Below are 27,855 nucleotides of genomic sequence, written 5' to 3' on the forward strand. Positions count from 1 at the left end.
TTATCCCCCATTCAGCCACTGATTCCTTGTGTCCTTGATCATTCTTGTAACTAGTTATGGGCACATCAAGCTTTTAATACCTGCTTTTTCCCTATGCAAGCTGAAAACAATTATATTAGGAGCTTCTCTCAGGGGCTGTGAAAAGAGCCTAGATCTTGATGTAGGAGGGTGAGTGGGAGAGTTGTCATCTTGTTGTTTTTGCTGAACAATGTGCACGAGTCACACTGGGGCACCAACAGGGGAAGGTGATCACAGAATCACAGATGCTGAGCATGTTTTTTTCTTCTGGAATGCACAACTAGTGTGAATTGGCTGCCACTGGATGAAGTCCATGAGGTTTAAATAAGTAAATAAGCAGCCTTACTGAATATGCTCTTTCCTCTTCTTTGCATTTTTGTTTCTCTTTGATATTGAAAGTCCTGAGGAGTAATAGAGGGGCTTGAGTGTCCACAGTTTCTGGATGTGTAAGATGATTGACAGACAAGTTAGAGGTGAGACTCTTGCTGGCTGGTTTGCAGAGGTGCTGAACACCTGCAGCTGTACATGCCCTCAGTGAAGAGCAATGATGATGAAGAGCAGCTTGGGGAGGCAGGGTAAGACTAGAGTGCTCAGTTTAGACAGTGCTTTTATCTACCCTTCCTTCTGACTCAAAATCCCTTCTTGAAGTGGGAGGGAAGAAGCTGTGTCAGCTCTTATTAAATGGACTTGCCTAGAGAAGCCAAACCAGCAAAAACCCATGAGTACTGCAGAGACCAGCCAAATATTTGGGCAGCTTTTTGTGGCAATTGAAGATATATTTTTTGTGGCATTCTTGAAGATAAAATGAACCCGTGGGAATGCTGAATAGCAACAAATAAAAAGTTGATTTCGACTGGGAGGAAAGGATATTTTGTGGCTTTTGCAGTGAGGGCACCTCCCTGCAAACCTGGGGGGTTGTGCATTTCCAGGATCACCAACAGGGAATGGAGACAAAGGAAGCAAACTGGAGTCCTTGAGCTCTCTAGTCCTTGCTTCAGTTCCCTAAAGCTGCTGGATAATAAGTACTCTGCAAATATTAAGGTTGTACCCTACACATTTACCTCAACCCTCTTTTATTGGTGCCTCTTTTCATGATCTGTTAATGTTTTCATTATTTTTCTGGCACTTGGGAATAAATTTGTGTTGCCCAAGTAAATATTGGGGGAAACCTGAAGTTAAATAATGTCTTCACTTGCAATTTCAAGAAACATCATCAGATGTATCTGATTAGTTTTTTACTATAATGTGGAGAGAAAAAGAAAAATAAAAGCTGGTACTGAAGTGGAACTCAAGGGACATGCTCAAAGATAATGTAGCAGAAAAAAAAGGTTGAATTCATCAAATAAATGACTTGCTCAATTATCTCCATGGACCACACATGCTAGGAGAGCTGGGATTTGCAGTAAGTGTGGCTGGCAGATGGCAGCCAGACATTACAGTGGACTTAATCATGAAGGAGCCCACCACCCTGCTCCAGCAGCTGTGTCCACAGTTTGTGTCACCCTGGCTGAAATCCAGCTGTGGCACCTAAGAACTCCCCTGGAGCCAAAGCAGTGGGAGAGAAGCACTGGATGGTTTTTTTTTTTCTGGGCAGTCTAGAAGCTGCAGTGAGGCAGGAAAGCTTAAGGAGTGGGACTGGAGTCTCCTGGGTCTTCTCTGAACCTGCTCTAAGACTTCAAGCTTGTCACAGAATAGTAGAAAAGGAAAAGGATTTCTAGAAGTCTGTGGCTCAAAGCAGGGTCAGTTTGCACCAGGCTGCTCAGGATTTCAGCCAGTCCAGCTCTGAGTAACTCCAGAAATGCTGATTCCACCATCTGTGAACCCCTCTTCCAGTAGCTGACTGTTCTCAGAGCAAATTTTTTCCTTAATATCTGACTGGAATTCCCCATTTTAGAAGTGGCCTGTTCTCCCAGCCACTCATTTTGCACCTCTGACATGTCTGGCTCTTGTTGCTCTATAGCTCTGCTGTTCCCTCTGCAAGCTTTACACATGCATCCCTGAGGCATGCAGGTTTCCTTGCCTAGATTGAAGAGGACAGAAGTGAGGTGCAGAGAAGCTGCAGCTTGTCCAGGAAACCTTACTTCTGCATCAGTGCCTGAGGTCCTTTTCTAGCTTTGCTACCAGGAAGCTTAGATCAGTGTCCTGATCTCCTGCCAAACCCCTCAAATAATTCAATAGACACTTTTTGTCCATCACTTCTTGTCAGAAGTGCACAGACCTCCTGAGATTCTTGTTTCCAGGGAATGTCTGTATTCCTGGGCTAGCTCTGGAGTCCTTGTATCTCCTGTAGCTTCTGACCTTTCCTCTTTGCAGCTAAAATACCTGGGGTTCTGCAGGACAAGGTGAATGTGAGCCAGCAATCTGGCCTTGTGGCAAAGGAAGAGTAGGTGACAGGTTAAGGGAGGTGACCCTTCATCTCTACTCAGCATTGGTGAGATCCCATGGGAAGTATGTACCTGGTTTAGGGCTCTCCAGTACAAGAAAAAGATACTGGAAGGAGTTCAGGTCAAGTCCACAAAGTTCACTGAGGAACTGAAGTGTCTGGAGCAGGATATGAGATAATCTCTAGTGGGGATCAGAGGGGACCTCCAATCTGTGGTTCTAGAGCAGCTCAGGTGAAACCATCAGGACTTTACAGGAAATGCTACAGAGAGAATTTGTCCTCAACAGCAGTTTTAAAAGTGGCTCTGAAAGATGAAGCATGCACGTTCTGACCACAACAAAAGCCAAGACAGTTGGTCATTGCAGAGGGTAGTAGAATGTTGTGTGATGTATTTTTTTGTTCTCAAAGACCAGCCTTTTCTCAAACACTCTGCTTCTTCAATACCTTCTGCTTTCCAAGTCAGGGCTACTGATAGAAATGATTCTTCATGTTGGTTGAGTTGTGGTGGGGACCTCAGTGTGAATAAGAACACAGGAGAAATTGTTGCCACTAGACCTCTTAGATAAACTGAAAGGGAGGGAGGACATTCAGGGTCTCAGGGGTGCAGCTGTGCTACCCATTCCTCCTAGGTTTACTTCTGTATATTTGACCTGACCTTTACAGTATGTTTCTTGATAAGATACCTGACCTTTTCACATCCAATTAGCAGATTTGTCCAACTGTTGCCTGAATCTCATTTCTACCCTCTGCCCTCCTCCAACCCCTTCTTCCTGTTGAGCATATCAAACATTATCCTTGCTCTGTGTTCTGTAGCTCTGGGATGGGGCTCTTGTGCTCTCAGGACACTGACACCCAACTCTTGGTTTCACAAAGGGCTCTGCTTGCCCATCCCTTGAGGCATCCCTTGCTTTGGGAAAGGAACATGAGCCAAAGAGCTGGATTGCTCTTTGGAGCTAAGGTCACAAGAACATTTGGCAGGCATGATGCCTGCGTGTTCTCATTCCAGGTTTCCCCCAGCAATGGCCCTAGGCTTTTGCAGCTTTGGTTGCTTTGCAGAGCCCTTGGTATTTGGAAACATGCAAAATATGTGTAACACATTTCAGCTGCTGGCATTGGTGCCCTATGGTGAGCAGAGAAGAAGCTGCTTCCCTACCAACCTCATGCCTATTCCAGAGGCAGTTTGTTGATGATGTGACCATTAGAAATGAAGTGGTTCAGACTGAGCTGAGTGACTCTGGAATTAGCATCCTTCCCTGATGTCCCCCCCCAACAGCTGACAGGTTTTAGCTCAAGTAATACTGAATTTTTAGTCTTCCCACCTGCATGTTTGAAAGCCAGTTAAAACTGGCTTTTAAAAAGCAATACTTTGAGCACATTTTCTATTTCTGAGGAAAATGAAATGGATCTGCTTTCTGTTTTAGTGTCTAGTCTTTTCCAAGCACCTTATGTGGTAATTTAATTCATGCTTTGAATGCTTAAAATAAGACTAGGGTTTTCATAAATGTACACTAAGACTAAAATCACAGAATCTTAGGGGTTGGAAGGGACCTGGAAAGTTCACCCAGTCCAACCCCCCTGCCAGAGCAGGGGCACCCAGAGCACATCACACAGGAACATGTCCAGGCGGGTTTGAATGTCTCCAGAGAAGGAGACTCCACAGCCTCTCTGGGCAGCCTGTCCCAGGGCTCTGTCACTCTCACAGCAAAGAAGTTCTTCCTGATATTCACATGGAACCTCCCATGCTCCAGTTTGCACCCATTGCCCCTTGTCACTGGACATCACTGAACAAAGCCTGGCTCTGTCCTCCTGACACTGCCCTGAACGTGTCTGTGAACATGGATGAGGTGGCCCCTCAGTCTCCTCCAAGCTCAAGAGACCCAGCTCCTTCAGCCTTTCCCCATCAGGGAGATGTTCCACCCCCTTCAGCATCTCTGTGGCTCTGCCCTGGGCTCTTTCAAGCACTTCCCTGTCCTTCCTGAACTGAGGGGCCAGAACTGGACACAACATTCCAGATGTGGCCTCACCAAGGCAGAACAGAGGGGCGGGCAAACCTCCCTTGCCCTACTAACCACCCCCTTTCTAACCCACCCCAGGATGCCATTGGCCTCCTTGGCCCCAAGGGCACATTGCTGGTCATGGTCATCCTCCTGTCCACCAGGACCCCCAGGTCCCTTCTCCTACCCTGCTCTCCAGCAGCTCAGCCCCCAACCTGTCCTGGTACACGGCATTTTTCTTCCCCAGATGCAAGACTCTGTACTTGCCCTTGTTGAGTTTCATCAAGTTTCTCCCCTCCCAACTCTCCAGCCTGTCCAGGTCTCTCTGAATGGCAGCACAGCCTTCTGGTGTGTCAGCCACTCCTCCCAGTCTGGTGTCATCAGCAAACTTGCTGAGGGCACACTCTGTTCCCTCCTCTAGGTCCTTGATGAAGATATTGAATAGTACCAGTAAAATATTGAATAGTACCAGTACTAAAGAAGCAGCACAGGTAAACAGACAGTTGAAACCAAAAGAGAAAATGCTTTTCCACATTATTGAAATGTCCTAAAAAGGGAAAAAAATGAAGTATTTTTCTTAAGTTGTTTCTTAGGCTGCAGCCTTGTTGCAGCACTTAACCAACCTGAGTAGTATAACTGCACTGTGTAGTCATGTCCTTTTTAGGGTCGTAGGAGGTTGTTGAGTGGAATGGATCCAGAAGCTGGAATCTGGCCCTCAGCTCACGTACTGGAATCCTGTGGGCAGTGGAGTCATCTTCCTCAGACTGCAGTGTCTGGCTATTGTCTGTGCATGAGAATGCCTTGGGCTCAGCTGTGCTCCTGCCAGTGAAAAGACAGACATGCAGGAGTCTATCACACTTTGTGTTTTGTGTTAAATAGTGTTTCCTGGTTTTTTTGTCTGACTTTTCAGCCCTGTTCCTAACTTCAGAATGGCTTGCAGCAGCTGTGCAGTGCTGCTGTTGGTTCAAATAGCTGTTGTGCTCTGCTTTGGAAAGCTCTGCCTCTGAAGGGAGGGTGCTTTCCCAGCTCTGCTTGTCCCTTAAAGTCAATGCATGTTCTCATGAGGATAGTATTCAGGCTAGTCTTCAGCTTGTAAATGCTACTGGGAAGAACCTTGGCACCTTTTTCGGCACAGGGCCTCACCAAATGCCAGCCCTGATGATCTTCAGCACAAAGAGAGAACCTGTAGTCAGTGTGTGGAGCTTTAGTGACTGGTCTGTGTAATGCCTGGCTCCTCCAGGGCAGTTGGTGGGTGTCCCCCCCAGCAGCTAGCTTGGTTTGCATTCCCCAGGAATCCCCACTTGCTCCATTTGTAGATCTGATTCAGAAAGTGGGATTTAGAGCTCTGCCTCTACTCAGAGACCTTAATGTCCATGTCCAGATGCTGTAACTCCTGGTGACAGTGGAAAAAATGAGAGAAGATCTCTCTGCTTTCAGTGTCTGCTTGCAGCTGGTGTGCTGTGCTGCCAGGCTCTAAGAAAGATGCAGGCAGGGAGTTGAATCCTAGTGATAATTAAGAACCTGATCCTTCTTTTTTCTTGTGCATGCTGAAGCCAGTGCGAGGAGGAGGATGAAGAGAAGGAGATTTAAGTTTTCAACTTCTAATGGGTTCAGTAAATACAAACTGATCTGAACTACTCTAACATTGGTGAGAAACAGCAGCTGCAGACAGCTGGGTAGCCTGCATCTGTAACATAACTCCTCTAAGAGTTAAGCTGCTGTTGTTTCTGGTCTAGTGCTCTGGCCAGAAAACTGCACCTTGTATTCATCCCAGAAGTGTTGCAGAGGTTAATGCCCCTCATGGGGTTTATGGGGGTGTGGGGGAGGGGGGAAGCTGCTGCTGTTCATTTTCTGCCCAAGGGTAGGCTGTAGCTGAGGACTTGAGATGGAGTGGATGTGAGAAAATGAAAAGTGACAGAGTGCTAATACATTAGGCATTTATTTTGTGTCATATTAGTAATGCTTGTAGTGGATAAGTGAGATGTCATACCCTGTTATGTGCAATTATGAGTCTGCAGCTGAACATCTCGTTGAGGTAACATGGGTGTGCTGAACAGGGACTGAAGCCTCTACCTTAAAACTACATCAAACTTCATTGAAAACCTCTGAGAGAAAGATGCTGAAAGGAAGGACACTTACTTGAGTACCTTCTGGGTTTCTTGGCACCTTCTTGGAAAGCTCAAAACAAGTGGAATTTCTATGACAAAAAGCAGCAAAGCACAATCAGTGCAGTGCTTTCTAGTCAACATCTTACAGCAATGATAAAGAAAAAGAGAATCCTCAGTAAAATGTTTTTAGCAGGCATCTTTATCAACCTCAAATCTCTTCCTCTCTCCAGTTTTCAGAATTAACCTCAGCTGATGCAACCTACTGCTTGGGTTTTGAAATGCATGAAGAAAAATCTGATGGACAAATATTAGTTTTGTTGCTGTCTCTTCTGGTTTGTATTCTGGGTTCTGCTCAATGTCTGCCTTGGGCAGGTAGCTGCAATTGTGTGCCTTCATTTTTATGGCTGAACTGACAGCAACAATAGACTCACTGGAAGGCTGAGGCCTAAACCTCCTTCTCAGGCAGAAACCAGCATAGAAACCATTACTGAAACCAGCTCCTCATCTTTTCAAGCCTCATTTGAAAGTTCTGATGTTTAGGGGTGGAATGTCTTGTTCTCTTGCTTTCCTCAATGCAAAGCTTTGCAAGGTACATGAAGCAGCCCAGAGATGCTTGCAGAGAAAGGGAATATCAGCCACCAAAGGTGCTTCAGCCCCTGGGCAGTCTCTGATATGTACTGACAATTTCTGTGCAGATCTGGTCCTCACAGCTTGAACTCACCAGCTGCATTACTGAAAGCCTTGGCTGAGTAGTGTTCCTATAAACAGAAGACACCTGGACAACTTTACTGATAAAATTGCCTGGACTAAAGGCTAAGAGACTTCACATGTTCTTCTGTACAAACACTGTGAACCACTCAACAGGAAGATGCAGTTCTGGTGCCTTGTTTCTCTGGTCTCTAGGGATGTAAACCCAGAATCTCCTGCTTGCACTTGAAATGCAGGATAAAAAGGAGACCCACAGCACCTACAGAGTCGGTGGCTGCCTCTGAAGGTTCTCAGCTAAAGGAAAGCTTCCATGTTGGTTTTTTTTTCCCAATATCCCAAAGTTTCTCCAGGCTTTGGATTCTATTGTCTGGTGGTGCTGAAGGCAAACATCCTGTTGGTGTTTTCAGGGACAGAATTTTACCTCCTGATTCTAGGAAAGTATAGGTAAGATCCTTAGGTTGTGGCCAGTGAGGATCAGTCTTCCATCTGTCTTTACTAGGGAAACCTTGTTGTTGTTTTTTTTTCCTCAGGGAATATTGCTTCCTTGCTGCTGTGGGGCCATTTCTGAGACCCAGCCCTCCCATTTGTGCCTAGTGGTGTTGCCTAGTTTTCTGTTTTCAGGACATCAGTGGCAGTGTGAAGAGTCCTGTGCACTGCCACGGTGCTGCTAACAGCTACTCCACTTCCCTGGCTCATCCAGGACTGCCCAGGGAAGGACTGCTGACCAATTCCTGCTCGTGCTTCTGCAGCTGTTGATAATTCTGTTGGTAGGAGCCTCTGTATCACCGGCCAAATTCTAGCCCCATTTTGCACTCTTGCTTTAGTTGCTGCAAATGTCTCAAAATCAGAGGCTTTGCTTTGGGAAATGTTGCTTTTTCTGTTCTCCCTGGGCTGCCTTAACTGCCCTGCAGCTCCAATTCCAAATGCTTCACATCACCACTTGGAAACCCAGCAGACATGCAGGATCCTTCCCTTTGCTTTCTGTTTTAACAGCCTCCTCAAACCTCAACCCCCAAGCACATGTGGTTTGGATTACAGGGAAACTCTGCAGTGCTCTGGATATGGATGGGGCTGGGCTGACCTCTGCATTTTAACACAGCCAGCCTGCTCCTGGGGGAGCTGACTGTTAGCTCACATCTTTCTTACTCGAGATGTTTTTGCTTCACAACCAAATTCCTGCAATCAAAGGGAGGCAGAGGGGAGCAGGCTGCAGGCAGCATGCACTGGGGCCAGGTCCTGGTCACTTGGAGCACTCAAGCTCTCGGGAGAAGGTCACCTTTGGCCTTGCTGTCTCTGCCAGCCAAGGAATACAGAAAGCAGATGTCCCAGAGCACAGCCTTGGCTGAGTTAATTACCCTCAGGAGACTTTGCCCGCCTCCAGCTTTTCCTCCCTTGCACAAAGAATGCAAAATAGCCTTCTGTAAGGAGACACCATTTTCTATTTATTTTGGCCTAAAATGCTGTCAGGGTAAGGAACTGAAGGGGAGGATGGTCTGAGGGTGAGCTGGGGGTTGCTGACCTTGTGGGTTCTCCTCACAGCTCTGCAACCCACCCAGCAAAGCTCTGCCCTGCCTTGGTTTGGCCACAGCAGAAACTGGGGGAAAGAGAGGAGAGGAAATCCTTCATGTACACGTGTCTATTGCCATACCTAAATGGTAATGGTGAGGAGAAAATGTTTGGGTTTTCTACAGAGAGCTTAATTCTAAGGCCTGCTAAGCCTTAAATACTGAACTGTGGAACTGGTGTCTTTAGCACGTAGCTAATCTGAGCTTCCAGGTCACTTGAGCAACTCCAAGTTTTATTTAAGATGTAATTCTCTGTCCATAGGAGTTGTCAGCCTCCTTATTTCAGCATGTAGAATTCTAGACTTGCTTCTTGCAAAATGCTTGGATCTCTCTTGCTGGCACTGGACAGAGCTGGGGCCAGGCTTGTGTGAAGAAGCTGAGGAAGTTTCCTGCAGGACTGTAGCAGGATCAAACCCTAACAGATGTGACATGTCCCAAATGCCTGGCGTCAAGGAGTGATTCAAAGCTGCACCATGGCAGGCTGCCCTGGCCTTCTTGTTTGTTCATTCTCAAATGTTATTTTTGCATATGTCTAATTTAGATAGTGTTTTCAAATACTTGAGTGGGATAAATGTTTCTAGCACAACAACAACCGGGCAAATGTGCAGGATTATCCAGCTAGAGGAACATGACAAGCTGGAATAATTCTGTGGATGTTTATTCTTGGGGCTAATTGAAACTGTTTAAGTAGAATTGTTTTTCCTCATGTGGATCATTTCTGACTAAAATGAAGTTCTTGTACAGGCAGTCTGGCCTGCAGATCTAGCTGAGACTAGAAATGGACTCTTGGATGCACTGAGGTGTTGTTTTCCAACATCCTATCTGGATTTTGAGGAGAATGTGTTGCTCAGGACTATGGGACCAAAACTTCCTTCTCAGAAGAACCCCATTTTCATGCAGTGGAATCACACGGATGTGAAAACATTGTTTTAAAAGAGTATCCCAAGAAGGACTCAAAATCAGACCATAGAATTATTGGTTACTCTGAGACCTTGTCTGTAGAGGACAGTTCTTTCAGAAAGGATGTGCTGAGCCTTGGCAAGTGGCCGTTCACTCTTCCCATCACATTTTCATCCAGGAAACATTTTGATACTAATGAACAAGAGCAGACAGGGCACCTATTACAGGTGCAATGGGAATTGTGCAGGCAGTGCTATAAACTGTGTGGATATTACTGGAATTCCTTCTTTTTGTTGTATTGAAGAAAGTTTTCCTCAGGAGCAAATTGGAGTCACTTCCTGAGTCACTTTCCTCCACAGGATGTTTTGAGTTGCAGAAAAATCACAGGTTGCATTTCTGCTCCTCCTTGGTCATCAGCACCTTGGAATAGTCTGGTGCAGATGTCATCTTGGGAAAAGCCAAGCTAAAATATAGAAAGTGTAGCTGAAGAATAAACCTCACAGATGTTCCAGGAGCACCTGAAATATTTTCAGAGCCCATTTTGGATATTCACAGCTTAAATAAATGTGGTGTGTAGGTGTGACTTGGGGCAATCATTATTAATTTCTTGTATCTCTGTTCTCTGACACTTTTCTAGGCTGTTCCTCCCCATTTCAGCAGTGAAGTGACACAGCACAACTTCTGACTTTTTAAAGTCTAACCTATATTTAGCAATGCTTCCTAATTCAAACCTTCTTGTGAACCTCATGAAAGATTTAAATCTGGAAGCTCTTAAGCTTTTAGCACGTGAATTTGCCCGCAAATAAAAATGTCAGCAAAACATTTATTTTCCCTTTGATTCTGCTTGTATGTTTATGTATATTTGATGTTGGGGGGTGTGTGCATTTGTGTATCTGTGTACTTGTTATTGGATGGGCCTGAAAATTAACTGAGCTTCATAACTGGATAGGGAAGAACAAGAAGTATTGAGACATGAGAACACTACTTTGGATGATCATAATAAAGGTTAATATAGTTTCACTTTGCCCAGCACTTGCTGGATTGCACAGGAGATGGCTCCTTTCCTCTAAATCTGTTTTGAAGGGCAGGCTTTTCTGAAATGCAAGCCCTTGTGTAATACACATTCAAAACTGGGAGTCCTCTGGAAGTGTTGACAGGGAATAGCTTGAAGCCTGACATCTTTGCATGAGACAAGATGCAGGATATTGTCCACTTTTAAATTTCTTTTAGCTCTGTTATGCATGCAGGTACACCTGCCTGTGCTTGAGGGAGCCCAGCATCCCTTGATGTGCCCAGGCCCCCTCTGTGCCCTTTCCCTGGGAACTCTGCAGTTTGGGTCCTGTCTGATGGTTTAAACTAGTTGTTGCTCTGTATCTTGGATATTGAAAACATTCCTGGGCCATGGGCACCTCAATTCCAGAGAGATCTCGAGGTGCTGGAGTGAGGACAGAGGAGGCAACGGAGCTGGTGAAGGGCCTGGAGAATCAATCTGATGAAGAAGGGTTGAAGGAGCTGGGAATGGTGCGGCTGAGGGGAGACCTCATCAGTCTCTACAACCACCTGAAAGGTCGTTGTAGAGAGGTTGGTGCTGGTCTCTTTTCACAGGTGATTAGCAACAGAACAAGAGGGAAGGGCTTCAAGCTGCAGCAGGACAGGTTTAGACTGGCCATTAGGAAGGATTTTTTCACAGCAAGAGTGGTCAGACACTGGAACAGGCTGCCCAGGGAGGTGGTGGAGTCACCATCCTTGGGTGTGTTTAAGTGTCATTTGGATGTGGTGTTGGTGGAGCTGGTTGAGGGGAGAGCTTTGTAGAGCAGGGGTTGGACTGGGTGATCCCATGGGTCTTTTCCAACCTGAATAGTTCTATGATTCTGTGATTCATGAGAAACAATGCTCTTCCTCCCTTGTCTGTGGGGTGCTGGGTGAGTTATTGTCTCCAGAACAATAAAGCAAACCCTGAAGCACCACACTGGTCTCCTCCCCAGAGCCCACAACATGAGCTTGCATCGCTTGCCGTGCTCAGCGATCCTGGCGCTGCACCCAGGGCTTCATCTCCAGGCCCCTGGCCCATGCTTTCCAAGTGCTGCCATCCCAGTGAGCCTGAGGGCTTCTGCTCTGCAGGAAAAACAAACCAACCCACCTCTGAAGTCATGGGACACAGGCTGAGTAAGGCCTGAGTCAAACTGAAAGAAGCAATTCCCCTATTGCTGCACACAGGATGTGGAAGGGGAAGAGGGTTTTTTTGGGGGAAGAACTGTGGAGCCTGCATATATGTGGTATTACTGAGCCAGGCTCTCGGATCCGACTTCTGGGAACCTCATCTCTGGTCTGCTGGAGCCTTCAGGCGTTCCTCTGGGCTGCCTCTGCCCTCCTGTGGCTGCCGAGTTCTCCAAGAGGGGAAGGTGTGGAGCCAGTTGGGCACCATCCAGCAGAGCAAACGGGCCTGCCAGGAGCAGGCTGCTTTGGCAAACCAGCCAGTGTGTGTGCTGGCCAGTCCACGGAGGCGTTTGCTGCTGTGAGGGGTTGTCCAGCAGCAGACATTCTCTTCTAGTAACTCCTCTAGAAACACCAACCAGGGTGTGTGTCATACCCAAATGATAAAAGCACTGTCAGCAAAGTCTAAGTTCTTTGACCTGTTCTTGCTCTGTCTCAGCTGCACAGATAGATCCAAGAGAACATCAGAAAGCATTTATTCTTTGTTGAATAATAAAACATTTTGACCTAGGAGGGGCCTGGATACGTTCTCTAGCTCTTTTTTCTTTCCAAGGCATGTATTGTAAATTCCAGCACGTATCCACCTCATTACTGCTTGTTACTGTGAGACCCTACCTACCCAACCTCTGGGGAGGCATGAGGTTTGCTCACATGAAGCTCTCTCTGGGTTTTGCACGGGTCATTTCCCTAACTGGAAGCCTGTGCTGGGTACTTTTATGAAGCTGTGTTTTGAGTTTCTTTTTGACTGTGCAGGGAGAGGTGACTGGAAAGGAAGTAAAGTAAGGGCTTTGTCTAGGACACCTGCAAAAGTTACAGGCTTCCTTTTGAGTTCATGGGTGTCATTAAAGATCTAATAAAGACTAAAGGAACAAGTTGTAGTTTGTTTTGGTTTTCTGAATAAGACATATGCAATAGAGAAGTACACAATATGCATACCTATCTGGTTATCTGACAGTGAACAGGCTCCAAATTATCTGAGAGTGCCTGTAACTCTGAAAACACAAAGGGGTTTTAGAAGTTTGCAATCACTCACTGTCTCAGCTTCAGTCCCTTTTAGAAGACGAATTTATAGGTACAGGGCTGCTTCTCAAGTGCAGAGCATGTTTGCAGGGGGCAATATGATCAGGCTGAAGTGTGAGATCTCCTAAACACAGCCGGTCCAAGCCAGAGAGGAATGAAAATCATGCTGCTTATACTTCCTCAAAAGGTGATTTATAATCCTGATGAAGGCTTTTAACATCAAATTAAGTTTTGAAATGTAGACTGTTCTGTGAAGTGTAAACAAAACCTCAGTGCTCTGCTGGCACAGGACTTTGAAAATGTTGCAAATGTTATGTGAATGCTCACTCTTGTGCTTAAATTAAACGTATTGATCAGTCAACTAGGGAGTGTTAAGGAAGGCAGCCTGCAGCCATGTGGGCTGTGGGAGAGAGCAGGCATTCATCTTGGGCAGGATGTATAATTGTATTTGGCAGATGGAGCTTTGAGACTGTGAATCCAGTGATAAACTGGATTAATTTTCCCTTTAAAGAAAGCAGCTAATGTGGCTGAAAAGGAGCTTTGACTCCCATCGATTTGTGCAGAGATCCATGTAAGGGAGGAGAGCTTAAACCTTTGTAAGACTCCACCTGTCTTAAAGTCATGTGTTTTGGATGTGTGCATGCACGTGGTAAACGATACCTTTTAAAGGGAGTGTTTAGCAAGTATTGATTAAATATCAGAAGCTGAGGAACTGAGGGATGGTCCTACTAACAACTCAGAGGCAGATCTGAGGATGGCAGCAGGAACAGAATTAACATTCTAAAACCAGAGCTAGTCCTGAAGAAACAGAAAAAGCTGAGCAAGTGTTGTGTTGGATGTCAATTTTTCTTTCAGGTGTGTTGTTTTGTTGTTGTGGTTTTTTTTTTTCACCAATTAAAAAGGTAAAGGAAAGGTTAAAGACTCAATTTTTAAACAGAAGTACAGGAACAAATTTAGCTTCTTAAGCTCTTGCCAGTAATCTTGCTATGTAATCACAGGGTTGTGTTCTCTCACACGTGTGACTTCCTAGTGCTGCCAACCCCCCACAGCTTTCATCAGTTTCACAACAATTGGTCTAAGCAGCAAGATATTTCATCTCACTTCCTTTCACAGGGAAAAAGAAAGGGGGAAAAAAAAAAAAAAAAGCAGCTTTTGGGCTTTCATCTTGCACAGAAAAAACCAACCCAACTGCGTTCTGAAGATGACAAAAGGTGAAATCCCCCTGGAAACTTTGTTGATTCATTTTTTTTTTCCTTTGGTGTGGTAGCAGACCTGAAGGTCCCTGACCTAAATGCCTGTGATTTTTCCATCCCTTTGATCTTTTGGGTCAGCTTGGATTGACTTTGAATTTACTGTATCAAAAAGCTGGAGATGAGAGCCAAGCCAAGAATCGATCCCTGATTTGGTCAGACGTGCTGTTTGGGCGTTACTGGCGAGTGTTTGAAAGGCTCTGCTTCCCTCTTGTGGTTCAGTTGGGTAATTAGTTGGGTTTTTAAAAGCCTGACAAAGCTTTTTTGTCAATTTCAGTATTTTTTTTTCCACGTTGCCCTTCAAAGGCATTTCCCCAGCTTCTTTGTAGCACGCTTTTCCTAGTGACCCCCTCATCCCTGGGCTCCTCTCCTGTTTGCAGAGCTGAAACATGTGGTGAACATCACCCAGTGTTAGGGAAGAGACCCCAAGCCTCGTCAGACTGACCCAGGAGTAAGAAAGGGGCTCTGCTCTGGGTGGAAATACTGCTTAGGAATGAAGGTAATAAAAGGTAAAGGCAAAGCTGAGGGGCTTAGCTGGAATTTTGAGCGCAGAGAGGAGGTGGGTGCTACCGAAGCACTGACAGCTCTGGAGTGTGAAGCCATCTGTTCTTCATGCTTAAATATTAGTGTGAAAAGAACTGCCTGCGTGTGCATAGATGTCCCCTTTCATCAGCTGCAACCTGCCCAGCAAGCCAAGCTGTTGGGTTTCCTTTGCTATGAAGCAACTGAAGAAGAACCCAAGGAAACCTAAACTAGTAACGCTGGTCAGTGCAGCCACGCACCCTCAACCTTGGCCTCTGACCACCAGCTCCTGTCTTTCAGCCTCCTGTTCTGTTTGGCTGTCCAAAGCCCAGACTGAATTTAAGAGAGTGGCTGAAGAAAACGTGACTTTGCCCTGTCACCATCGCCTGGGCCTCCTGGAGCAAGGGAGCCTGGACATCGAGTGGCTGCTGCACGTCTCGGAGACGGTGCAAAAAGCGGTAGGTGCAGTTGAGGTGGGCACAGCTGGGAGACTGGCCTGATTTCTACACTGGTATCACCAGTTGCCTTTGATTTAAAGAGGCTTCTGCAATCTTCCTGGTGAGTTATTCCGAAGAATCAAGCAGCGACTAGAAAGCGCAGCTGGTTTATTTAGAGAAATGTAGAACCCTAAAATCGTTTGGGTTGGAAAAGGCCTTTAAGATCATCGAGTCCAACTGCTAACCCAGCACTGCCAAGTCCATGTGCATCTTTCTAACATCAATATTGATATTTATAGTGCATATTTATAACATATGAAACTTATTTGGTATTCCTACACGCTGCATTGGAACAGGTCGTGTTACAATCAAGTTTTATGTAACACTGCTAAGTAACCAGGCATCCCTGGATAAACTTTAGAATTGTCCTTCAGCTTTTTAAATATGACCTTGGGTTTTGTAGGCCCAGTTTTTGAAGCCTTGGTTTCAGGAAGTCTAGTAGTTTAGTACTCATAAAAATTGGGTCTGTAGTAACTTAAATTAGCTAGCCATAACCAGCCAGAATTAAAGACTGCTTTTTTATCTTCTGGTATAAGCTGATGTCTATTTTTGGCACTAGTATAAATGCTCCAGTATAAATCTCTAGCATGAAAACAGTTTATGCATCAGTCTCAGACTTGAAATCCAGGTTTAATTTTCCACCTTTCCAGAGGTTTCCCATGTGACCCTTGGCCACTCACTTAACCATGCAGAACCTCAGCCTGCAGCTCCTGAAAACGCTTTGATTTGTTGTTCCATGTGCAAGTAGAATTCCAACTGGCTGCTCAGTGACTGTCTTTGCTCCTCAGGTGATCACTTACTCTGGAGGCCGTGTCTACGATGACCTGAATGAGGAACAGAAAGGGCGTGTTTCCTTCACATCCAACTTCCTTGCTGGGGATGCATCCTTACAAATCATCTCCCTGCAGTCCAGTGATGCAGGGAAGTACATTTGCAAGGTTAAAAATGCTGGGCAGTACGAGTGGGCTCGCATCACCCTGAAGGTTGTAGGTAAGGTCATTTTATTGTTCTTCCAGAGCAAAAAAATCCCTAGACTCATTTCCTTGAGAGTGATTTGTTTCAGCAGGGTATAAATACACAAAGACATCTCATGATCAGGTTTCACTCTCCCACTCCACACCTGCCTTTGCATTTTTTTGGCAAAGGACAGGACAAAGGAAGAGAACTGTTTTGAGGGAAGAATATTCACCTACAAAATCCCATGAACTGTTCCTGATAATCTCCATGATCTTATAACACAAACTAGACTCATATTCTAGTTTAGCTGGCATCACCCTGTCCAGATCTCCTGCTGAAGACTCTGCCCCAGCCCCCCGAGCTTATCCAAGTCAGGAGAGCTGAAAAATAAGATGCTGGGTCAGCATTTCTCATTCCTGATGTCAGTTTATCAGCTGGCTTTTTCATAAATGCTGTCATCACGTGGAAGAAGTGCTGTGGGGAGAAGAAAGAAATGGAGAAGGAGGGGGAGGAAAGAAAGGATGGCCTTTAAATAGTACCTAGAACAGGAACAGAGTGACACAGCTCCAGTGGTGTCAGTATTTATGAAGCAAACTGCCCCAGAGCATTAAAATGTGTCATTTCTATGTCTGAACCAGCTCCATTTCTTAGACTATGAAGCTGCACACAATAAACATCACTGCTGCCCTTCCTTCCTGCATCCCAGAGAAGGCAGCTCTGGGATGCTGCTTAAAATGACCCACTTTTGCCCAAGAAAGGGGTTTGGGTTTTTTTTCACTGAGCAAACAGCCTGCTGCATCTGCACGCCCTGCCTGCTGTTCCCCTAGCAAATAACCCCAAAAACTCTTCCACGCCCAAACTTCTGGTGCGTTGACACGACCTGTCTTCCGTTTCTTCTAGAAAAGCCCTCCAAGCCCAAGTGCTGGCTGGAAGGGGAGCTGCTGGAGGGCAGGGAGCTGTCCCTGCAGTGCCGCTCCGCCTCGGGCACCGCGCCCATCTCCTACCGCTGGCAGCGCATCAGCCGGGAGGACCAGAGAGCCGAGCACCTCCCGCCGACCTCCCGAGTCAGTAAGTCAGGTCCTCCCAGAGCTCTGCCCGCACCCCCGAGCAGGTGACACCCGCAGGTCGCCGCTGATTTTGATAACAGGCTCGATGGCAGCGACAGCAGCTCTGGATGCTGTGGTGGCTCCACCCTGGGCAAGTGCAGGATGGGTTCCTTCAGGGTTTTGCTACAAAACCCCTCCTCTGAAGCATCACTGATTGCTCCACCCTGGGCAAGTGCAGGATGGGTTCCTTCAGGGTTTTGCTACAAAACCCCTCCTCTGAAGCATCACTGATTGCTCCACCCTGAGCAAGCAAGTGCAGGATGGGTTCCTTCAGGGTTTTGCTACAAAACCTCTTCTCTGAAGCATCACTGATTGCTCCACCCTGATCAAGCAAGTGCAGGATGGGTTCCTTCAGGGTTTTGCTACAAAACCTCTCCTCTGAAGCATCACTGATTGCTCCACCCTGGGCAAGTGCAGGATGGGTTCCTTCAGGGTTTTGCTACAAAACCCCTCCTCTGAAGCATCACTGATTGTTCTTGAACCGATTTGACCAGGGAGTTTAATTAGTGCTTCAGTGTCCAATCTACAGTTAAGGTTTGTTTTGATGAATCTTGCTGGTGTTGCTCCCGTTTCAGACATTTCCAATCCTGGCCAAGTCCTGCTGAAGAACCTGACACAGATGAGCACGGGGTTGTACCAGTGTGTTGCCACCAACGAGGCAGGACAAGAAAGCTGTGTTGTTCAGGTGACAGTGCAACGTAAGTACCTGGCACAGAAGCAGGAGCTGCACCACCTGGTGAGCCCTTCCACCCCCACTGCTGAACTCTGGGCCACACCTTGGCCCTTTCATACTTGCATCCCATAAAGAAGTTCTTATTTATTGCATTTCTGGTCTGCAGAGCACTCCTCTGGATAACCTGAGGTGGTAAATACATCATTTGGGGCTCAGATATTTTGGTCTGTTAGAAATTCTGGTTTTGAGAAAGACTCATGAAATACAAGGGGGGGGAAATGGTGAGTTATTTTTTTCCAGAGTCTCCAGCTTTTGAGGTATGTCGGGCTGAAGCAATTAAAGTAAATTACCCTTAAGTGTAAAATCCCTGTGTGGATAGTCCAGCATTCCAATTCCAAGTTACAAGCCTACATGAAAGATGGAGAGAAACTTTTCACCAGAGAGTGCAGTGATAGGACAAGGGGTAATGGTTTTAAACTGAAAGAGAAGAGATTTAGGTAAGATATTAGAAGTTATTCACCATGAAGGCAGGAAAACACTGGCCCAGGTTGCCCAGGGAAGCTGTGGCTGCCCCATCCCTGGCAGTGTTGAAGGGCAGGTTGGATGGGGCTTGGAGCAGCCTGGGCTGGTGGGAGGTGTCCCTGCCCATGCAGGGGGTTGGATCTAGATGATCTTGAAGGTCCCTTCCAACCCAAACCATTCTATGACTCCATGATAAACTGTCTAAAGGCAGCTGGACAGGTTGGCTTTAACATGAAGCAAAGTGCAGAATGAAAAGCAACTTTTGACAGTTTGAATCCAAATTGAATCAATCTTGTCCTAAACACCAGAAGTTAAAAGTCAATGTCCTACCTGATGAGGCCAATCAAGGGTGTGTGCATGTCTGGGTGTCCCTTGCATCTTGCATGCAAGCAGAAGGGTGGAGTTTAGCACCAACAGTGGGGACTAGTCAAATCCAAACAACACAGTTTAGCAGGTTGTTATGTGCAGCTCTCAGGGGAGATCAACAGGAGCTGCAACTGCTGTGACAAAAGACTAACAGAGAGGTCTCTTCTTGGTGATTCCATAACTTTGGAATTTTCCTGCCCAGCCAGGCCTGAAATAACTGGGATATTGTCATGCAGCAAGGGAAACCTGTTTGCCTCAGGCATCTGAATTAAAAGCACCCAGGCAGCTTTCAGGCCAATTCAACTGAATTGGTTTAAAACCTCATCTGAGTTTGCTAAACCCTCTGTAGGGAGGAGCTCAAGAAAACAACTTGCAGCCAAACCTGACCTAGCCACTCTTATCCAAAGAAGTTGGCATAAAGTATCAACTAAGGCCTCATAGACACTAGGAAGTGTTCTCCCCTTAACTTTTTTTTTGGATGAAAACTGCCTTGCACTGCATGGGCTCCTTTCTTCCTTTCTCTCTACACCCCCCCCCTCCCCCTCAGGTCACTTTTTTTTTTTTCCCAGTTGAATAATTCATTCTGCAAGTGGGTTGTCATAAGTTCAGGGTGAGTGGAAGGGGAAAAAGAAATCCTTATGGGGAAACACTCATGCTTCAAGCATTCTTCTGCCTCTAGGAAGCTGCTTGGTGCTTTGTTTCACATGTGGCTTGTCCTGTCTGTACTTCATGAGATTCTGTGCTCATAGGAGAGGATTTTACCTCTTTGTTTCAATTCTGAGCCATCACTAGAATCATAGTGCTTATGATCCCACCCTTCCAGAGATGAATATTTTCCTCCCTGTTATGTCTGCTCTGGAAGCAATGCCTGAAGATAAACTGGTTCAACTTCTGTGTAAAGACACACCTAAATATGTAGACTAATATGTTCTGTTCTGATTTAAACCCAGTGCTGTAATTTGTGGTGTGGACTCGGATCTCACCCTAGTGAGAGTTTGCAGAGTAACACGTTTGTTTTATGGACAACAGATGCCCAAAATATTGGCATGATTGCTGGAGCAGTCTGTGGTGTGGTGCTGGGACTCTCCCTGCTTTTCCTGGTGGTGAGGCTGACGATAAGGAGGAAAGAAAAGAAGAGATATGAGGAAGAGGAGACACCAAATGAAATCAGGTAACGCCTTTTATTTAACCCCCTACCCGCCCTTCTTTCAGTTTCACGTGTCTTTTCACCACAGTTTTAAGTAACCTAGGTGTAAGTGTCCTAAAAGATTGTTCTAAAAAGGTTTTTAAGTCTTTGTGAACTATCTGTGACGAATTTATTGACTGTGAGAATAATTCTTGTGAAGACATTTCAGCAAATTTACTAGGAAGACGTTATCTGGAGTGTGAGGGTGGTGAGAGCCTGGCCCAGGCTGCCCAGGGAAGCTGTGGCTGCCCCATCCCTGGCAGTGTTGAAGGGCAGGTTGGATGGGGCTTGGAGCAGCCTGGGCTGGTGGGAGGTGTCCCTGCCCATACAGAGAGATTGAATCCTGAGGGTCTTTAAGGTCCTTTCCAACCCAAAACATTCCATGATTCTGTGACTTGTCCAGCAGTTTGAGCAAGGTACAGGGTTTTCTGAATTCTGTGCAGTGTAAGTGTGGACTGAGCTCCCTAATGCTCCATGGAGCTATTTTTCAAATGGATTTGGAACCCAGGCTGCACCCGACTGGCTCTTCGTGTGGAGCTTTGAGGGCTGTGAAATGAAAGCCAAGTGTCAGTGCAAACAGCTCAGATAGAACTGTCTGCTCTGTCATCCTGACTCATGATGACAAATCACCTAGGCAGGACTAGCTGAGACCAGTTCTTCTGGTTAAAAGAAGTGAAAGAAGTGCAAGAACTGAGCTCAGAGAGAAGAGGTAACAGTCATGCGTGAAGTGGTTATACAAGGTGCTGAAACTCCAACTAAAAATAAAAAGGCATGCAGGATTTGAAAGCAGAGAGAACAGGAAATAGAGAAGGGAAGATATCAGCAGAGACTGACGACCTTCCTGCTGGCAACCTGATCATCTGGCTGACCAACCAGCTGCTGGCTGGATTATGGAGATGCCTAATGGTACCTAGATGTCATAGGAGGGCAGGCAGGCTTTTACCAACAGACATAAGGAGGGGACAAGGCAAGGGGCTTCTTTAAGGGCAGGAGCAGCTACAACTCATTCCTGGAAAGATCTTTTATCAGCAGTTCCTTCCTGAGAAGTTTAGGCTTTGTTGGCTGGAGACCAATCTCTGCTTAGGGGACTTACGTGGCAGACCTCACACGCATGTAAAAGAGGAGGAGTTCAGAGCACACACGTCAGCTCTCTTGGTTCCCCTGCTCAGGACAGGGCTCCTCAGCTCTGCACACAGCAGCTCGGGGGATTTTCCACCCTGAGCTAAATCCAGAAGCACAGTTGTTCAAAAGACTCAAGAAGAACGACTGTGAGAACCTGCCTCCCCCACCAGAAATTGCAGCTGGAAATTAAGTATAAACACCATGCCTCTCAGAACCACAGGGAACAAATGGGTTGGATTTAGTACTGGAGAGGATTATGCAAATGCTTTAAAATGCTGAAATGGCAAGTGTGAGAATATTTTGATGTGTTTCATGCTAATTTGTCTGGGGGGGCGTGGGGCTGTTGAAGGACATTTGCATCTAATTTTCATAGAATGGTTTGGCTTGGAAGGGACCTTCAAGATCACCTAGATCCAACCCCCTGCATGGGCAGGGACACCTCCCACCAGCCCAGGCTGCTCCAAGCCCCATCCAACCTGCCCTTCAACACTGCCAGGGATGGGGCAGCCACAGCTTCCCTGGGCAACCTGGGCCAGGCTCTCACCACCCTCACACTCCAGAATTTCCTCCTCATGTCTCACCTCAATCTCCCTCCTCCAGTTTTCATCCATCCCCCCTTGTTCCTCTCACTCCAAGCCCTTGTGGTCTGCAGCTTCAATAAACAAGTGCTTATTGCAGCAGCAACTCGGTCTGCTACAAGGTGTGTGTGTGTTGCTGTCCTTGTACTATTTGAGCCCCATCATCTGTTTGATTGCAGAGAAGATGCTGAGGCACCCAAGGCCCATCTCGTCAAGCCCAGTTCCTCCTCCTCTGGCTCCAGGAGCTCGCGCTCGGGTTCCTCCTCAACCAGGTCAACAGCCAACAGTGCCTCCCGCAGCCAACGGACTTTGTCAACAGAAGCTACTCCCCATCTCACTCCTCCCCAGTACAGCCAGAGGCAGACAGAAGGAAAAGAAACGGAGCCAAAGAAAGTTGACTGCTCCAACCTGATGAAGATGGGAGCCACTCTGGTGATGGTGCCTGCCCAAAGCCGAGCCTTCCAGACAGTCTGACTGCTCTCCAGGCTTCTGGAGACTCCTGCCCAGAAACACTTCACACACCACCAACCACATAGGAATTGTTAGATGACTTCTCTTCCTGGTCAGCTTAATTTTCATCACTTGTGATTATTCACACTACAAGAAGCCCTCCCACTCACCTCTTTCTCGCATCTTCCAGCACTGAGGTTCTGATACAGAATGATTTTCTTTTTCCCTAAGGAAAAATCCATCTGAGGGAAAAGGGAGCCTTCTTTTTAAATGGTCTTCTTTGAACACTGAGCATTTTAAAATTACAACAGCTCAGTGCTGTGCAAATGAAATGAAGCCAAACCTCAGGATATTTTTTTTAAAGGGATCAACAGAGAAATAAAGACACATAAGATTCCAGAAAGGTTTTGTGGGAAGGGAAAAGTCTCTTGCACTGGTGTGGGAGAACTTTCTCAAAGATGCAATTGTCTTATGTGAAGATTTTGAGGCAGACTCTCTGCTGAGGGTACTTGGGTGTTCAGCCTCCAAGGGAACTGACAGATGCTTCATGTTTTCTGCCTTCAGTCTTCCAGACTTTTGAAGGCTGTGACTGAAGTGGAAATGAAAGGATCACTCAAAAAAGGTCAAGAGATGCAGTATGAAGGCGGGTGTCTGACCTAACCTCTGTACTGAAGAGAAAGGACCTTTCATGCCAAGGAATCAGAGGTGCTTTAATTGCCAGAATAAACTTCATGATGCACCCAGAGAAATATGACCAGGAGCCTGACTCTGCAAAGCTGCAGGAGCTCCTCTGGAGTGGTACCTGTGGCAAACAAGCCTTAGCGTGATGAGAACTGGGCACTGAATCCAGAATGAAGGCAGTTCCTCAAAAGGTGAGGGCCACTATTCTACCAAAAAGCCTGGACAAAGCCTTTGGAAGATATCACAACCATCTCAGGTTGTGAATTGAGCAGTTTTGGGGCGGGCTGTGCTTTAGAAACCTTCTGGAGAGCTCTTCTCAAGACTGAATGAACAGCATCCTTGAGCTGACCTTCAGGCATCCAGGTAAGACCAAAGGACAGAGTGAGAGAGAATGGAAAAACACACCAGGGACAGGTAACCAAGCACAGTGCTGCTTCCATTAGGAAAGACTGGTGTGCATTGTCCCATCTCTACACCAAACGTCGGGCCACGTGCTGTTGTTGAGGCTTAAACCCTAGCACAACTCTTAAAAAATAGCAAGAATCATCCAAATATTTGCTGTGATGACATTAGCCAGCACAAACATTTCCAAAGAATATCAAGTCTTCAAGTTGAAGGCCAATAGGAAAGGATGAGAGATGGGGTCAGGCTTCTTCTGGAGGCAGACCTGTCATTTATAATGTCCTGCCACTGACCACTGCTACACACAGACACTGAGCTTGTGGCTTCTAGATTCCAGAATTCCTGGACTGATAATTTTCTATTTAAAAAAAGAGGGTGGGTTTGTTTTGTTTTGTTTTTCATTTGAGGGAGGGAAGGTTTTCTCCACTTTGTGGAATGAGTCTACAGAAGATGGACCAGCACAGAAGAATCACAAATCTATAATTGTTTCACTCCAGGGACTGTCATTAATCCACTTTTCTGACTGAGACCCAGAATTCCAGCTTCTTTGCTTGAGATCTTAGGCAATCTGACCAAGCCAAGCCCTACCTGGGCTACATCCTCGTGGGAAATAGTTTTCCAACTTGCCATATAGTATCTGAGAACTTCTCTTCCTAGGAGCTGTCACCCATTTTTGTCACATGTCCCAATATTTCCCTTGCTTTTTGTACCCCAGAGCCAGCAGAGCCACTTTTGGCAGGACAAAGGTCTGATGTGTTGTGCAGGGAATGCAGTCCTGAGGCACAGATTTAAACAAAGGGGACATCTGGAATTAGGTGCTTGATGAGCTGCTGCTTTGGTGACAGCTCCTGGTGCTGGATACTGTGTCATTCTGCCTAGAGGGTTTCCCTGCATACTCCAGAGGAATGTTCCTGCATCAGCTGTGTTTTGGTGGAGGTTTTAGTGGCTGTCACTGCTCTAAGTGTCTGTGATTCTTCTGCAGTGGCTTTTTTTCCTGGGCCCTGAAGGCTCAGGTTCTCCCAAGGCTCTCCAGAGCTGGGGAAAGTCCTGAGGAGCATGAGCAGCTGGTGACTGCTTCCACGGTTGCTTAATGTCACCTGTGTTGCATCCGAGGACACTTACTGTGTGCACACACAACCAGGAATGATTGTCTCAGGCAAGAACACATGCCTGAGCAACCAGAAGCTGATTACCACAAAACAAAGGTAACAATTCCAAGAGCTGAGCTGGCCAGGATCTAAATACTGCAGGTTAGCTTTGAGTCACAGGCCAGACTGGCAATTAGCAGGGAGGAGGATGCTCTGTCTACAGCCTGGAGGCCACTTGCTGCTGGCTAGGAGAATTTGCCCAGCCTGCTCCTGGCAGCCTCTTCCCTGGAGGCCTTTGGGAACAGGCTGCAGGACAGATCATCCCTAGCAGCCCACTCCTGGTCTCCAAATCTGATGGAGATGAGAAGCCACCCCTTGTTGTAGGAGCTGTCTGGTGGCAGGGGATAAAAGGTTTGTGGACCTTGGGGAGAAGAAGTTAGAAGCAGTTGCTGAAGCCTGGGGGGGTGTGGTAATTCCTGCCTATTCCCATGCCTGCTGCCCAGGCTCGTGCAGCCTGCCCTGCATACAAACTGTGCCAGAAAAAGCACCGTGGTCCCCTCCTGCCGTGGCACCAAGGTGTGTGGCCCTGGTTAGAAAGCGTGGACACCCCCTGGTGATGCAGAATCACCAGGTCTGAAACGCTGTGGTGCTCCTCAGGCCACACCTCAGTGATCCCCCAGGTGAACACACACTCGCTTCTGCACTCCCAGTCACGAGCATGAAGCCCCAAGGGAGGAGAAGTTCATCACTCCAAGGAAAACAGGAGAACAGATCATTTCAAAGACGTTTCCAAACACTTTCTGAGCTCTGGGTTAGACTATCAGGAGTTGCACAAGGGAAGCAAATGAACCATAAGCCAAACTCTATTTTGTAAAATAGTGTACTTAAAGCATTTACTGTCATATACCAGTTATTACTAGTGTGATTAAATGCATACAACGTTATGTAGCTTTCCTTTGTTTCTCAGCAGCTAAACTAAGCTTACATCTCTTCTACCTGCTATGATTGGTGTACTTGTACTGTGTCTGAACAACTCAGAGGAAAGCAAATATTTATTATTGATTCCTTTGAATCAATGATTTCATAATTATTATTATTTTTTTGTTGTTGTCGTTGTTGGTTGTTTTATAAATAAATGTGCTGCAGCTGAAGTGCTGCAGCTCAACTGAACTTGTAGCAATGCTCCATCTTCTGGGGTGTGATGTGTTACAGGCTGTCAAGCTGCATCCAAGGATGAAAATGCAGTCTCAAACCCACCATTTTCAAGCTACCAAGGACTACCTGCATATTTGTGTAGAAAGTGGGGGAAGCTGATCTTTTCCATGGGTATTTTTTCAGCCTAAATTATGGGACACAGAGTGAAATATGAGAGACCTTGGGCATATTGAAGCTTTCAGTTCCATGCAGCCATTTCACCTGGGGTATTTTGGCTGAGGATGTAGATGCTTCAAGCCAATATGGTAAATAGAGCCAGTGCAGACACAGCAGAGATACAAACCTCTGGAGGCACTGCCCTCCCACACCTCCCTCCCTGACCTTCCTTCTGTTCCACCTTTCAGTTCATCTCCTGAACTGGGCGTGAGATAACACATTGAAACCTTGAACAGCTCCGAGCTCTGTTCAGGCAGTTTAGATCTTGGCAGATAAACGTTTTGAACCAGCTAACAGGAATCTCAGGTCAGGGAAGAGTAGGTGGAATTCCGGGTTATTAAAGAGAACTGTTTGGTTTCTCTTGCAGCCCTTCAGCCTCCTTTCCCTGCAGCTGTTTTGTGCACAGGTCTCCCCACATCAGCAATCTGCTGAAATCTGGGAGTAAAAATTGCACCATAATGAGGCAGGATTTGAAACAAAACAGGGTGACAACACAGTGGTCTCATAGGTGTGTCCTTCTGTCTATCCCTGATTCATGAGGAAACCCTGGGACTGGCTCCCTCCTCAGCTGATGACATCCAGAAGCCTGATTAGGAACACACATTTTTAGAGGAGTTGTGCAATTGCACACTTGTGTGCAGTAGCAGGAGTCCTGGTTATTTTTAAGCTGGATCAGTTTGTACTGGCACACTGAAGGGGGAGAACACAGTGGAAAGGGGAGGGACTTCCTTGGGAATGTGTGATTTTCAAACTTCAGCTGGGCTGTGCAGATGAAAGTGTTGTACATTTAACCAGTGCTGCTGTTGTGAATGGGAAGCACACCTCTGAGCATCTCTGCTCCCTTCCCAGTTCTATTTTAAACACTTACAGGAGAAGCAGTGCTTGATCTCTAATGGACTTAAATTGGCTTCAAAAAATGATGTTGGAATTCATCATAGAATGTTTTGTGTTGGAAGGGACCTTCAAGATCATCTAGTTCCAACCCTCCTGCATGGGCAGGGACACCTCCCACCAGCCCAGGCTGCTCCAAGCCCCATCCAACCTGCCCTTCAACACTGCCAGGGATGGGGCAGCCACAGCTTCCCTGGGCAACCTGGGCCAGGCTCTCACCACCCTCACACTCCAGAATTTCCTCCTCATGTCTCACCTCAGTCTCCCTCTTCCAGTTTTCATCCATCCCCCTTGTCCTCTCCCTCCCTGCCCTTGTCCCAAGTCCCTCCCCAGCTTTCCTGGAGCCCCTTCAGGCACTGGAAGCTGCTCTAAGGTCTCCCTGGAGCCTTCTCTTCTCCAGGCTGAACACCCCAACTCTCCCAGCCTGTCTCCAGAGCAGAGCTGCTCCAGCCTCCAATCATCTCTGTGGCCTCCTCTGGACTCTCCCCAGGAGCTCCATGTCCTTCTGATGTCGGGAGCTCCAGAACTGGACACAGTGCTCCAGGTGGGCTCACGAGAGCCAAGTAAACAATTTGAAAAAGCTCTGCACAGAAGACTTGTCCAGCTTGCTGAGCCTTAATTTTTCTGAAAGACAGTAAACAAGCTACCTTTGTGTCCAGTCTGTGAACAGCCTTTCATTTCCAATATAATGAGTCATTTGCCAACCTGCCCTCCTCTCTGCACTGACTCACTCTGGGTTTGGGCTGCCTGCACTTGCTATCAGCCACTGTCTGAAGTTCAGCTGCCTATCTAAATGTCACTGTTTAATTTCAAGGTGTTCCTAGGTCCTACTGCAATCCTGCCCGTGATTTTAAAGGAAAACAAAACACCAGAATAAAAAGGAGGCAACCCCTTGCTGGCAGCTGGGCTCCCGTGGGACTGGGGGCAGGATCTGCTGGAGCAGGTTAGCAGTGGATGGGGGAGAAGCACCCGTGTAGCCTGAGGTCTGAGAGCTCCAGCCTGCAGTCCGGACAGGGTGGGCTTGTTGTGCTGGCCATACCTGCTCAGATAGGGGTGATGGTTTGTGTTTTGATCGCCCTCGTCCGTCGAGGCAGAGGGGAGCGCCAGCGCTCTGCTGGAGGGAGCCCCATCCCTCCTTCCCACCTCTACCTTTCTGCACTCAAATTCCAGCTCCAGACGATGCCCTCTCCGAGCTCCCAGCTCTGTGCGCGGCAGAGCAAGAACCGGAGCCACAAACCCCTGCCTGTCACGGGTGACTTCCCACAGCTCAGCACCCCCCAGCC

The 27,855-nt window shown here is 46.8% G+C and overlaps 1 protein-coding gene across 1 annotated transcript in view; it reads left to right on the forward strand.

The window, feature by feature from the left end:
- CLMP (CXADR like membrane protein) overlaps nucleotides 1-25,480 on the forward strand; it is a 45,281-nt gene extending 19,801 nt beyond the window's left edge. Inside the window, exons 2-7 of the mRNA XM_051638662.1 lie at nucleotides 14,983-15,140; nucleotides 15,968-16,169; nucleotides 17,037-17,204; nucleotides 17,818-17,940; nucleotides 19,833-19,974; nucleotides 21,869-25,480. Of these exons, the coding sequence (XP_051494622.1) occupies nucleotides 14,983-15,140; nucleotides 15,968-16,169; nucleotides 17,037-17,204; nucleotides 17,818-17,940; nucleotides 19,833-19,974; nucleotides 21,869-22,163 (1,088 nt within the window). The 3' untranslated portion in view covers nucleotides 22,164-25,480. The remainder of the gene's footprint in view (nucleotides 1-14,982; nucleotides 15,141-15,967; nucleotides 16,170-17,036; nucleotides 17,205-17,817; nucleotides 17,941-19,832; nucleotides 19,975-21,868) is intronic.
- Nucleotides 25,481-27,855: the final 2,375 nt, after the last annotated feature.

This window comes from Apus apus, chromosome 22 (assembly GCF_020740795.1).
Source record: "Apus apus isolate bApuApu2 chromosome 22, bApuApu2.pri.cur, whole genome shotgun sequence".
In the NCBI taxonomy this organism is placed as follows: domain Eukaryota; kingdom Metazoa; phylum Chordata; class Aves; order Apodiformes; family Apodidae; genus Apus; species Apus apus.